Source organism: Marmota flaviventris, chromosome 5, assembly GCF_047511675.1.
Source record: "Marmota flaviventris isolate mMarFla1 chromosome 5, mMarFla1.hap1, whole genome shotgun sequence".
Classification (NCBI taxonomy): Eukaryota; Metazoa; Chordata; class Mammalia; order Rodentia; family Sciuridae; genus Marmota; species Marmota flaviventris.
Window position 1 is genome coordinate 28,740,791 of NC_092502.1, and position 13,761 is coordinate 28,754,551.

At 43.2% G+C, this 13,761-nt stretch overlaps 1 protein-coding gene across 1 annotated transcript in view; it reads left to right on the forward strand.

The window, feature by feature from the left end:
* Positions 1-307: 307 nt before the first annotated feature.
* Positions 308-13,761, forward strand: part of Slc36a2 (solute carrier family 36 member 2) — a 35,199-nt gene continuing 21,745 nt past the window's right edge. The window contains exons 1-7 of the mRNA XM_027938727.2: positions 308-630; positions 3,851-3,941; positions 4,497-4,585; positions 5,104-5,199; positions 7,656-7,740; positions 10,822-11,040; positions 12,461-12,559. Coding sequence (XP_027794528.2) covers positions 467-630; positions 3,851-3,941; positions 4,497-4,585; positions 5,104-5,199; positions 7,656-7,740; positions 10,822-11,040; positions 12,461-12,559 — 843 coding nt within the window. The 5' untranslated portion in view covers positions 308-466. The remainder of the gene's footprint in view (positions 631-3,850; positions 3,942-4,496; positions 4,586-5,103; positions 5,200-7,655; positions 7,741-10,821; positions 11,041-12,460; positions 12,560-13,761) is intronic.

Genomic DNA, 13,761 nt, shown 5'->3' on the forward strand with positions numbered 1-13,761 from the left:
CCCATTCTGTAACTTTCTGGCACGTGACCTCAGCCAGATTCCTTTACTTCAAGAAGCCTCAGTTATTCAATTTACAGGATCAAATGGGGAAAAAAATAGCTAAGGGTGTCTCTCCCTTGGTAAAGTGTTTAATACCTAGTTAAGCGCAGGTTTTGGAAATCACTGTAGTGCTTGTTCCCATTACAGTTATGGGGTAACACCAACAAGCGATCCTGACCCTACTCGCTTTCCAATCCCTACTTTCTTACTCCTCGGGGGCGTGGCTCCTCCTCCACCGGCTTCATCAGGCGGGAGGAGGAGGCACCGCTCTCTGGGGAAGGGGGGCGGGGCCTCGCTCCAGCTCAGCAGAGCGCGCCAAGGCACAGCCACTGAGCAGGGTCTTGCACCTGCACCAGACACCTTCCCATTTGATTCCTTCCAACGTAAACCTCCTTATCACCCTGAGCTCCCCCTTTCTGAAGCAGTCATGGCTGTGGCAAAGAATGTCAGGGACCTCCAGGGAGCTGTTTCCCTCAATTTGGACCTTAGGTCATCTCCCCAAAGTACCAAGAACCTGCAGAACAAGGACTCCGGTTTCTTGGATGTAAACTCTTCAGAATCCACGGATTTGGACAAGACCAAGGGCATAACGTGAGTGCTGTTTTCTGTCAGCCCCGTTTCTGCTGTTCAGCCTGGAAGCTTGAACATTGGTTAAAAACCTGAAGGTGGGTGTGTCTGACCTTCAACCCATTGTGCAGATGGGAGAACCAAGACTGTTAGAGGCTTTGTCAGATGAGAGTTTAAAGGGGAAGGAGTGGAGTCAGAAAAGCCCTTAGGGATATTCATGGGGAATGAAGGCCCAGGTAGCCCAGGCCACCCATGAAGTAAGTCATTAAGTCATTAGGATAGGGGCTGGTTTTACTGTCAGTTTTTGGTTAATGAGGGAGGCAAGATCACTAACTTCTTGGAGGAGAGAAGGTGAAACCTGAGCTTAAAACCATAATGGCCCCACCGAGAACTAAGCATTGCTTCCTTCCTGTGGTAAGCCTGGCCTCTTCTTCCACTGGGAGTTGCGGGGAGGACACCAAACTCAACATGTGTGGCAGATGCTCCTTTCTTCCCTAGGGGTGAGGAGACAGGGTGGGGGGCAATATTCACAGGCTTTCAGAACTTGACACAGAGGGAAGCCATGCTACGGGGTTCCAGCCCCCCCCCCCCCTTTTCACACCTGACCCCACAACAAATCAGTCTAGCCAGTTCACTTAGGGAAGTGCAGGGGTAGGTGGTGGAGAGCTCCTGTGCTTTAAGAAAAAAGTCTGGACACCATTGGGGTCCTAGGGGGAGCAGTGGATGGACAGTCAGAGTTCATTCTAGGTTTTTTACATGCAAAGCTGGGGTGAACAGGTGGCAGTCTGAATTGAAGGACGATGTCCCTGGAAACTATGAATGAGGAGGACGGGGGTGTGCAACAGAGAGGAAGAAGTTACTATAATGGAGAGAAAAAGCCTCTCTCCACAGCTACCCTGCAGGGCAGTTCAGGGATGGACACTATGACTGGCGCTGGCGTGGTTCAGTTATTTTGGAGCCGGTCCTGGGGGTTGCTTGGTATTAGTGATCCTAAGGATAAATGTTCAGGCCCTGGGGTTACCACTGCAGAGCAGGGATATTTCTCAATCAAGGGCCCTGGGGGAACCAACTGACTCTGTGTCCTGAACTCTGGTGGCAGTTTTAGCAACTTAAGAATCAAAGGACAGAGGAAGGGGACCAGGAGGAGGCAGGAAGGGAAGCATAGGGGAAATACTAGATAACAATATTGACCGAATTATATTGCTATATTGCGTGCGTGTTTGAATATGTAACACAAATCCCACTACTATGCGTAATTATAATATACCAATAAAAATATGGGGAAAAAGAATCAAAAGAATAAAGCAAGTGAGAGCCAGAGGGGACCTTTTGGCTCGGAGAGAAGAGATATAACAGGCTGGGTAAGCGTGACACTTATGGGCTGGCCCCTTGGGTTTGAAGTCCCACTTTGCTGCTTCCCAGCTTGAGCAAGTGACAGAACTTCTCTGCCCCGTCTCTCGTCTGTGAAATGATAGTCTGTACCTGCCACACAGATGACATGAGCCTAAAGCCCCCAAGTGCAGGGTCCTAAAAGCTTGCTAGCTTCTGTGACTATGATGGTGGTCCAAGGTCATCAAAGGAGTCAAGGATAGAACCCAGGGCTCGAGTTTGGGCTCCCAGTATAGGGCTTTGCACTGTTTGTAAGTTGGCCGAATGGCTGAAAGCTAAATTCTGATTTCCTAAGTCCTTTAGTTAGAAATTTCCTAAGTGACCTGTTGACCCTTTCCCGGTTGCAAAACAAGCCCATCACTGGGGGCCACAGGGAATAGTGCTCAGTCAGCGATGTGGACACCCACAGGGAGAGGGAAAGGCACGCGGAGACTCTCCACCCCCTTTCTCCTCCAATTGTTCTCACTAACCCTTGACAAATCAAGGGCAGATTCTTGGGAAGCTAAAGGATTTAGGAGTTTAACGTAGAGACAGGGGTGTTTGGGGAACTTCTTTCAAAATACCATTACTCCTAACATTTGCAGAAGCTTAGCAAAGTTGAACAGGTTGCTAAGATGATGTAGCAGGTTAAGTGGTGGCCTTGAGTTTTAATCCCTGGTTTGTCCAATTCCAGAGACCAGGTTCCTTCCAGAATCCCTCTGCTGCTTTTAAGGGCTTCTCCTGGCTGGAAGGCTTTTCTGGGGAATTTCCAAGGTTCCTAAGGTTATCGATATAACCCGGTACTCATCTTGATTTCACCAGGTCCAGTGTAAAGAGGTGTAGCAGTAGGTTTGTTACGTGATTCTTCAGGAGAGAGGGCACCTGCCTAGATTTTTTTTCCCTGCTGGTTCAGACCTTGTCCTCTGGACCGACCTTTAGATCTCTGTCTTAAAGAGTGGGAGTTTTTTGCTGTTTTGTTTTTGTTTTTAAGGGAGTTGGGGGCATGACATTTTCCAGCCTTAATGCCCTGGGCAGAGAGAGAAAAAAAAAAAAAAAACCCTCCGGAGATCAATCCCCAAATGACCCAAGTCATTTGACATATTTATTGAGACGTCACCATGATTTCTTTTTCCTTCCTGCCTTTTTCTCTTTTCTTGGAGTTCAGTCCTATCTCTACCACTAGTTTATGGCTTCAGTTCCTCAGAGAGGAAATGGCTCTCAGGCTGTCACTTCTTTACCCTCTGTCTGACCTTCTGTCTGGGAGGCCGCTCAGCAAAAGTGAGAGTAAAAGAACAGGGACTCTGAGGTAGTCTTGGGTTTTAACACTAGCTCCTCAATATATCCTTGGACAAGACATTTTTTAAAAGTCTCTGCCTCAGTTTCCCCCTCTGCAAACTAAAGATAATAGCAGGGCTGGGGATGTGGCTCCAGCGGTAATGCGCTCTCCTGGCATGTGCAGGGCACTGGGTTCGATCCTCAGCACCACATAAAAATAAAATAAAGATGTTGTGTCCACCGAAAACTAAAAAAATGAGTATTAAAAAAAGAAAAAGATAATAGCAGTACCTATTTTATAGTCTTGACAAGATGATTAAATGAGATAAATACAGATAAAGTACTTCTCATAGCGTCTCTTATAGCATGTGTTGTAATGGCATACCGTGAGCTGCTAAAATTGAGACAGTTGTGGGAAAACTGAGGTAGGTGGTTACCTTACAGGAGACTCAGACATGCCAGGCAAGGATCCATGACCTGAGAGACGGCCCGGAGGCCACCAGCCCAGCTTAACTCAGGTGTCAGTTGGCATGCAGTCAGGGAGTGACTGCTGGCTTCCTCCCCTCCATACACATCCTCACATCTCCTTCCTCTCCTTTAGAGGGTTCCAGACCTTGGTTCATGTGTTGAAAGGCAACATGGGCACAGGGATCCTGGGACTACCCCTGGCTGTGAAGAATGCTGGCATCCTGGTAAGAGAGAAAGCCACGGGTGGGACCACGTGGCCAGGTAGTAGGATGGGAGGAGAGAGGCACTCACCATTAACAACAGCCTCAGGTGAGCAGCCTTCTGGGAGGTGGCTTGGTACAGACTTATCATCCAGATGCCTAGTTCAGGCCTGAGCTCTGGCACTGCCACAGACTTTAGTGTCCTTGGCAAGTCATTTGTCCACTCCCTGGGCCTCAGTTTCCTCCCTTGTAGAACATACAGGTTGAACTATGGACTGGTTTTTCAGCTGTGCTCTGTGGAGTCTAGGTCTCCTTGGAGATGCCTCAGAGGCCATCAAGGGGACATGTGGTCATGATTCTGGTTTCCCTACTTCCTGCAATATCCCAGTGGAAAGGCTTTATGAACTTTATTGGGTGACCACTTGAGACTATATTTGAAAGAACGGCTGTTAATGCTAAAAAGCCTTGCAAACCAGTTTGCTAGAAGTTCTTCGTGGTTCTTAAAGTCCCCAATTGCTGCTCACATTGTCCTTCATAAATTCTCTCTCTTGCTCTGCTCTTTGTCGCCCCTTCCTCCAGATGGGTCCGATCAGTTTACTGGTGATGGGCTTCATTGCCTGCCACTGTATGCACATCTTGGTCAGGTGTGCCCGGCGCTTCTGTCACAGGTGAGAAAAACAGCATCCCAGAAACATCCTACACATAAGAAGTAAGAGTTTACTTCTTAATTTTTTTTCCCAATGTGGCCAAAAAAAAAAAAAAAAAAAGGAGCATTTAGGGGCAGGGACCTGAATGAGATTCTGCCATAGAGTCAGTTAGATGATCTCAGGCCATTGTGTTTATGTGGTTGGCTCACCTGCAAACTGGATATAAACAATCCTTGCCTAACCTTGCCTTGGAGAATTGTCATGAGGATCCAATGGAATACATGGGCATGGAAACTACCGTACCCACACAAAGTCTTTATTATTATGCTTGCTATTTAGTAACAGCCTTATTTGACAGGAAAGGAAAACAAGCCACCACAGAATTACTGCCAGGTGTCAAAGTATAGAACTTAGATCCCCACCCCAGTATTCTCTCTACCCTTTTGATGAGTTCTGTCTTGTTCCACATCTCCTGATTGGTGAGTATGTGATCTTAGGTTAAACCATCTCTTGCAACCGTGCTTGTGTTCTCTCCTCAGGCTCAACAAGCCCTTTATGGACTATGGGGATACCGTGATGCATGGACTAGAAGCCAGCCCCAGCATCTGGCTCCAAACTCACGCCCACTGGGGGAGGTATGTTGCTTTTGCTTGGTCTTCTGTAGTGTAGGATATAGGAGGAGAAGATGCTGCTCTTAGGGGTACCTTCTTCCCTGGAAAGGTGATTCATGTGGGACAGAATGTCACAGGGAAAGAGTTCATTGATCAGATCCCAGATCTCACTCCTTGCATACCTCCAGTGATAGGGTACTCATTCCTTTTTTATGCAAGTCTAATATTATTTGCTCTTTTATTAAGCTACATATTATCCTGTTGTTCCTACTTCGCGGACCCTGGAAAGAAATACCATGAGGAACAAGGCAAACAAGAAGGCTTTTTCCTGCAGAACTCAGAGTCCAGTGGAAAAGGCAGAGACTAGAGAGCCTATCTACTGGGATAAATATGATAATGGAAAGAAGTACTAGCTAGCAGCTAACAAATAAGGATGTGTGTGTAGATCAGGTGGGGGGCTTCCTAGGCTGGAACAGTTGAGTGGAGTCCTGATGAAGGCAGTCCTGAAACATAAGGAATTTCTCAGGGGAAGTAGGCAGAGGCCTGACGACCTTCCAGGAAGAAGGAAGAGCAGGTGTGAAAACTCAGAAGCAGGAGGGTGTAGGCAGCAGTTTTAAGGTCCAAAAAGACCAGGTAGCTTGAGGTGAGAGAATCAGGGAGGTCAAACAGAAGAAGGAGCCAGGTGCTCAATCAAGTTGCACATTTCAGACCCTTTTGCAGTTTTGCTCTTTTTGTAAAGGCAAAGGGGCTGAACCAGGGAAGTGGTCATATTTGCACTGTTTGAAGTACCGTCTGGCTTCTGTGAGGAAGGCAGGTCAAAGGGAACAAGAGTAGACAGACTCCCAAAGAGGCTGTTGATAAAGTCCCAACGAGTGGCAATGTGGCTGCACCAAGCTGGTGGCAATGGTGATGAAGAAAGTTGATCATGAATCGCCTCCTGGGATTGAGAGAGAAGGGAGATTTCTGATGACTTGTATTTTGGACAAGCTGGGTTTGAGATGCCTGAGAGACAGTCAGGTAGAACTGTCCAGTGGGTCTATACAGATCTGATCTGATCTTCACGCAGGAGAGACAAAATTAAAGTCATCAGCCATGAAGCTGGGGGCAGAAGAGGTCTCTTAGGGAGAGGATATAAAATGAAGAGAGAGAAAAAGACCAAGGCGCTAAGGATCCTTGTTGAGCTAACTCTTCTCTATAAGTCCACCTTTTAGCTCTCAGGAGTGATACACATGAGTCGACACCCTTTGTCCTCTGGTACTTGGGACTAAATCTATTCCTTCATCTTTGTTTGCAGACGTGTGCCTTCTCCTCTTCTCACCTTGTGAACTTTCCGACATGGGTCTGCCTCCCTAAGGTCTTATCCGTTATCTACAACTGAACAGTTCCAGAAACTCAAGCGCAACAATTCAGATACCGAATGTGTCATTAAAAGTTTTTCTTCCCTTTATCCTAAAACTTGTTCTGAGTTTCCGCCTTCATTTTGCCATCCAAGTCAAAAGTCTGCAGAGCACCCTAATGTCATTTTCTCCCTCATCCCCAGAAGTTGGTGATCACCAAGTTCTAGAAGCTCTGCTTTCCTGGTATCTTTTCAAATGCTCTCATTCTCTAATGCTAGTGGACATGTCTTTGTTCAGGCTGCTGCCTTCTTTCACCTCCACCTATGAAAGAATTTCCTACCCAGTCTCTCCTCCCATAAAAAAAAACTCCTGCCCCTCCAGGGCCCTTTGCACAAGGAAGCTAGTGAACCTGCCTGCTCCCCCTACTGAAATGCCCTCTCCTCATTTCCTGTCTTCCTCCTGCTCTACCTCTCCCTCCTCATCTCCCTCTACTTCCGGTTGCTGTTCTCTTTCTTCTTTCCTTCTTTTCCCCCTCTCTCTCTTTTTTCCACCTTCCTAAGGGACTCTTGCTCATATATTGTTTTTTTCCTAAGAAGGTTTTCTGGCTGCCCATAGTTTGGATAAAGTGTCCTTTTTACCACGGTCCTTAGTCTTGTATTATGATATTAACTTGTGTCTATAGCACCCTTTAGCCTATGTACCACCCGAGGAAGGGACCCTATGTTATTCTTCTGCACATCTTTGGTACCTTCCATTGAGTCTGGCCCGTGGTAGGAAAAAATATGTTAAATGTTAATGGTAGCTAATTAAAAAAAAAACATTGTGTTTACTGTCATCCCACATCAATAATAACAGTGGGGTGAGGAATGTCCCAAAGCCTGACCAGGGTGGCAGGGTGGAGAGGCTTACAACCAGGAAGAATTTTACTGCTCCCTGTGCTGAGAGTGTGAGGGTGTTAGAAAACCACTTTTCACAAAGAACTATTGTTACATCACTTTTTACTGCCTTGTTGTTGATTGTGGTAGAAGGACCAAGGGTGCTGTTATAGGACCACCAACCCCTGGGGACAGGGGACAGAATGGCAAGAAATGGAACTGCAAAGTTTTATGATAACAAGCCCCTGCCTCCTCTCCTCTCTTCTAGGCATATAGTGAGCTTCTTCCTCATTATCACCCAGCTGGGCTTCTGCTGCGTGTACATCGTGTTTCTGGCTGAGAATTTAAAACAGGTACAAACTTCTAGGGAAGGTGGAAGAGGAGAGATGTGGAAGAGGAGGCTTTTCTGCTAGTGGTTTAACAAATGCATTCCTCTGAGTCCCAGTGTCTTATCAATACACCACAGGAAGTGAATCTAGGTATTATCCAAGAACCTGACCTCCCCCGGTTCACAAATCTGCAGATTTCTGTGTGATGACCTTTGCCACAATACCCTTTGCCCCATACCTTGGACCTGTCCTCAAGGTTAGTTTCTAAGATGCTGAGCTGGAAAAACCTTGGAATTTGTCAATTCTTCTACCTTGGAGTTTAATCATACTGAATGCTTCTCAAGTTGATTTGGATCATGTCTGGTGGGATACCTGATCTTGCTTGGGACATCTTTATATACTGTTAGCTACTTGATCTACGGTTAATGGTTATTTTTCCCAAGAAGTCCTTCTGATCTAACCCAGATGTTATCTTGCAACAATTGGAGCAAAATAGTATAGGTAACATAAGTTAATCAATGCACTAAAACAACAACAACAACAAAAAAAAAAACAACAACAAAAAACTGTTCTTAGAGCTCTTTTTCTATTTATTATAGTAACAACAGAAACTTAGAAATATGAAAAAGTTAGAAGGGAGAAAAAACCCAGTAAGCATTTAGTTAGCTTTTATTAAGCATTAGATACATTGCTGGAATTTTTACATGATTTCCATCATTTATTTCTTTCCTTGACCTTATCAGAGTAAACACTATGATTGTTTCTCTGCCATGTGCTCCAGTGATTGTCTTGCTATAGGCCCAAGCAATGGGGCTAATTTACTATGGACTGGAACCTCCAAAACTGTGTGGCAAAATAAACCTTTCCATCACTATAATAAAAGTTAATTATCTCACTTATTTCATTATAGTTATGGAACTGAGCATGGTGGCACACTCCTGTAATCCCAGCTACTCAGGATGCTAAGGAAGGAGGATCTCATGTTCAAGGCCATCCTGAGCAACTTGGTGACACCCTGCCTTATAATAAAATAGAAAGGGCTGAGGATGTAGCTCAGTGGTAGAGTGCTTGCCTAACATGTACAAGGTCCTGGGTTCAATCCCCAGTACTGAAAAAATAAATAAATAAATGTATTACTTAGTCTAAGAGTTGTTTTGAAATCTCCTAAAACACATTTCCAGATGGCTTTTCAGAAAGCAATATGATTTCTGCAGACCTTTATTATCTGCATTTATTAATCAGCTGCTTTATTAGGAAGGCAAGAACTGTCTCAAATTTACAGGCAAAGTGGGGTGTGTTCTAAAATATAAAACAAATGTCAGTATGATATTTTAGTGCCAGGTCAGCATACTACTAACAATATCCTGAGGTCAAGAAGCTTCATTGTGAGCTGTATGCAGGGATCATAGGATCAGGGAAGGCTAGCTCCATGGGGGGTGCATCAGAGCTGAGCATTCAAGGGCAGCAGGGAGCACAAGTGGGGACAGCCAAGGTGGGAGAAGGGATGAGTAAAAACCTAGAGGCAGGATATAGGGGACTTGCTCAGAAGAAGCAGTAAAATTGTTTTTAAAAGAAAGTGTCAGTATGGGAGAGGAAGAGTCTTGAAGGTTGACCCATTAATAAAGGGCCTTAAATGCCAGGTTAATCTTCCAGGTGTTTTTCCTACTGTAGTGAGGAATCATTTTTTAAAAGCAAACAAACAAGATTTAATGATTCACATTTATGAATCCACAGTGTGTACTTCAGTGCAATGAGAATCTCCAAGAGTTTATTGTGATTGACATCTTATAAAATAAAAAGATGTGTATCACACAAATAATTTATGAGATTTCCTATAAAACATATAGAGGAATGTATTGCAAGATGTTATCATGACTCTCCGTGAGTACTGAACTTAATTTTTTTTTCTTGTTTAACTCTGATTTCTAAGGGTTCCACAGTGAATTATACTGTTTGCACAATTGTATTGTATTGTTTGCTTCACATAGGTCATGTTAATTCTAAACCTACTTCTAATCCCTGACTTTACTAGGAAGGTATATATACTACACACGTATACTGTGGGGGATGTGTTTCTTGTTTGTTACAATGGTTGGAGGATAATAATAGCTTTCATTAGGTGGGGTTCAGGAATGTTAAATGTTCTACAACTAATAGTTCATCCACACAAGGAAGAGTTCTCACATTCAAAATGCTAGTGTTGGCTGGGTGTGTTGGCACATGCCTGTAATCCCAGTGATTCAGGAGGCTGAGGCAGAAGGATCACAATTTCAAGACCGCCTCAGCAACTTAGTGAGACCCTATCTCAAAATAAAAAATTTAAAAAAGGGCTGAGGATATAGCTCAATGGTAGAGTACCCCTGGGTTCAGTCTCCAATATTAGTCCAATTGTAAGTATTGGTCCAATTAGGAGACAGTAAGTTTATGGGTTAGTTAAAAAAATAGTAAGTGATGAGTCTTTTTGGTTATAAGCCAAAAAGAGATTCTGGGGAAATTTCAGCAGAAATTAGTTTAGTGGAAGGATATTAGCTAATTTACAAAATGACAGAGAAGGTTAAAACACAGATCTAAGAAAAGAACAGAAATCAGAGCAGCTAGGAGAGAGTAGATAGCAGAACTAATAAGCAGTCTCCACAGGGATTCACTATCAGAGTTAATTTTTACCCATTCTGTTCTTAGATAACTGGATTAAGATTTAGCTTTGGATTCCTGGGAGAGAATCTGAACGCCCTAGCTTGAGTCAAAGGCCAGTCCCCTAGCTCTACCATGCAACTGTGATTTATGGTCCTCAAAGGCTGCCTTCAACGGCAGGAGAGAACTCACCACAAATAAGTTGATAACAGGAGGAATGGGTGCTGGGTTGCCAAGAGCCAAGAAATACCTCTATAAATCCAGTTATTTGTTATTAAAAAATTTTTAAGTTACTTGTATAGCCTCCTTGAAGGAAGTATGATACAGAGAATTTAGAATTAGAAGCTTTAAATTCAACCCAACTCACGGAGACACTCCAAATCTTTGTGAGGGAGTTTTATTGTGGTCAAAGAACTGAACTAATGGTGTGGTCCAAAGATTTATTTTCTCCTCTTTTCCCCATTCCTTCCTCAGGTAGTGGAAGCTGTTAACAGCACAACCAACAACTGTTATAACAACGAGACAGTGATCCCGATGCCCACCATGGATTCGCGACTCTACATGCTTTCCTTCCTGCCTGTCCTGGTGCTGCTGGTCTTCATCAGGAACCTCCGGATCCTGACCATCTTCTCCATGTTGGCCAACATTAGCATGCTGGCCAGCTTGATTATCATTGCCCAGTACATTGCCCAGGTTAGTGTGTGCCACGTGCCAATGCCTGTGATTTAGGGCCTTTGTATCAATGACAGACTAAGCTCTGGAGATCTAGGGCCTACCCCGGGGGTGGGGTAAGTGTGTTTCTCACTCTTCAACCTGGGACCCCCCTTGTTGTAACATTTTTTCCACAACCATGACTCTGTGCTATCCCAAATCTTCTCATTCATGTTTCTCTGAACAACTGTTTTTATGTCAACTTCTGGCTTTAAAAAAAAAAATTATACTTGCTTTGTAAGGAAAACATCTTGATTGTTAAACTACAGACCATTCCTATGATTGGGTAGCAAAAGGCAGATGAAAAACAGGTGCTTCTACCATAGTTTTATAGCCTCTGGGCTAAAATTCCAGGCACCTAAAATTACTCCCTAGGGAACACTGGAGAAAAAAGTTTAATATTTAGTCACAGAGCTATAAAAGTGTCTAAAAAATAAGCAAATATATTATGATGTTAATGACTGTCTTTGACACTTGTTGAATTATGGATATTGATTTTTCCCATCAATTTCCTTACTTCCTATCCTATTTGTTTTTTATAGTTGAAAACACTACATTGAAATTTAAGTCCCAGAAATCCTTTGGCAGAACCAGTAATTTTCAGATGGTTTTTCTGGGAAGCTGTAAGAGAAAATAAAAATGATATTGTCTATAGAATTTAGTAAAAATAATAAATTACTCAAATATTGTAGAATGACTACACATCAGTCTCATATTCCTTAGGAGTTATTGATAAAGTCTAAAAAATTAAATTTTCTAATGAGATAACCACTTCTGATTTACCTTTGGACAATTCCCATGATTGTTCATTTTTGTTTGTTTGTTTGTTTTTGGTACCAAGGATTAAACTCAAAGGTGCTTAACCACGGAACCACATTTCCAGTCCCCAAAATTGTCCAATTATGAAAATTGTTCTGTTATTTCCATATTTTGGGTCACAGGATATATAAAACATTTACTCTAAATACTCTCCTACCCTGTAATTTATTGCTCATATTTAACTAATAGTTGGAGGTCCTGTGAATATTCTGTAACTATAGAAACAGTAATATCCAACACCTTTGACCACTGTCTATTCATAGGTGTTCTTGAGAACTTTAGGTTGGCACTAATCTGTGATGTGTCAGATTTTCTCTGGGAGGTTTCTGATGAACCAAACTCCATGAGATCCTTTGACAATCTTCAGGACTTGAATGACACCTCTGTGTTTCTGTCCTCTGGCTGTCTTGTATTGCGCAATATTAAAATCAGTTTTGATCATGCCCTGATTCCTTTTGAAGTTTTCTAAACTTCCTGACATTCAATGTTTTAAAATTCAGGTCTCCTCTCAGAGTACCTCTCTCTCTTAAAGTGCTCAGATGTGCCTTGAGCGTAACCACCTCATTGCATTTCTCTCCTACAGGAAATTCCAGACCCCAGCCGGCTGCCACTGGTGGCGAGTTGGAAGACCTACCCTCTCTTCTTTGGAACAGCCATTTTTTCGTTTGAAAGCATCGGTGTGGTAAGGTTTGAATGGGGTGATCTTTCCCTGGCTCTGTGAGCTCTGGGTTTTGGTGCCCTGTTGACCATTATGTGGGGCCTGATAGAAAATACACATGGGAGAGCATAACCTCTGGCCTCATCTGGGTGACTTGTGACCAGCAGAAAAAAAGTCAGATTACAACATTCAGGCAGTTAGGTGACAAGTCTTATTTTTGTCTCAGTAAGTCTACTAAACATTTCTCTTCCTATCAACAGAAGTTTCCTAATCTTTCAAAAATCAAGACTAATAGTGGCAAACAATTTAAAGGATTTGATTAAATTTAAACGAGTTTCCTGAAAAGAACTGTATATTTATAGTGACTTATTATATAGTCTCTACTTCCACATCTGAGGAAGGGTAGTGCTGTTCACGTATTTTTTAATTTACTTTTTCATTTGCATACAGCAAAATTCACTCTTGAGAGGTACAAGATTCCAGCAAGTTTTCAAAAATGCATAGAGTCATAGATGTCTGACATCAGAACACAGAACAATTCTGTCACACACAAAACTCCCTTCACTGTCCCTTTTTATCAACTCCCACCCCATGCCACTAACTCTGATACCACCTTCCATTCTCTGCCTCGATTATTTTACCTTTCGCAGAATGTCATATAAATGGGATCATGCAGTATGTAACCCCTTGAGACTGGTTTCTTCCACCCAGCCTAATGTCCCATCCATGGTGACGCACATATCCATCCATACTCCTGGCTGTCAGTGCAGAGCAGCCACTGTGTGGGCAGTACCACCTTTTATCTACTTACCAGTTGAGGAGTGTTTCCGTTGTTTCTAGTTTATGGCAATTGTGAATAATGCTCTGATAAGCTTTTGTGTGAATATAAGTTTTTATTTCTCCAGGAGTAGGTTTTCTAGGTCACATATTAATATATCTCTAACTTGAGAAGTTGCCCAACTGTTGTTAGAATGGCTGTTCCATTTTTCATTTCCAACACAGTAGAGGAGCTTTCTAGTTGTTCTGTATCTGTGCTAGCACTTGTATGTATTGTCAGTATTTTTTTTTTTCAGGGCTAGGGATTGAACACAGGGCCTCATGCACACACACACACACTACCACCATTCCCAGCCCTGCTATATTTTTTTATTTCTGCCATTCTGATAGTTGTGTAGTGGTATCTGATTAAGATTTAATTTGCATTTACTATTGACTAGTGATTCTGA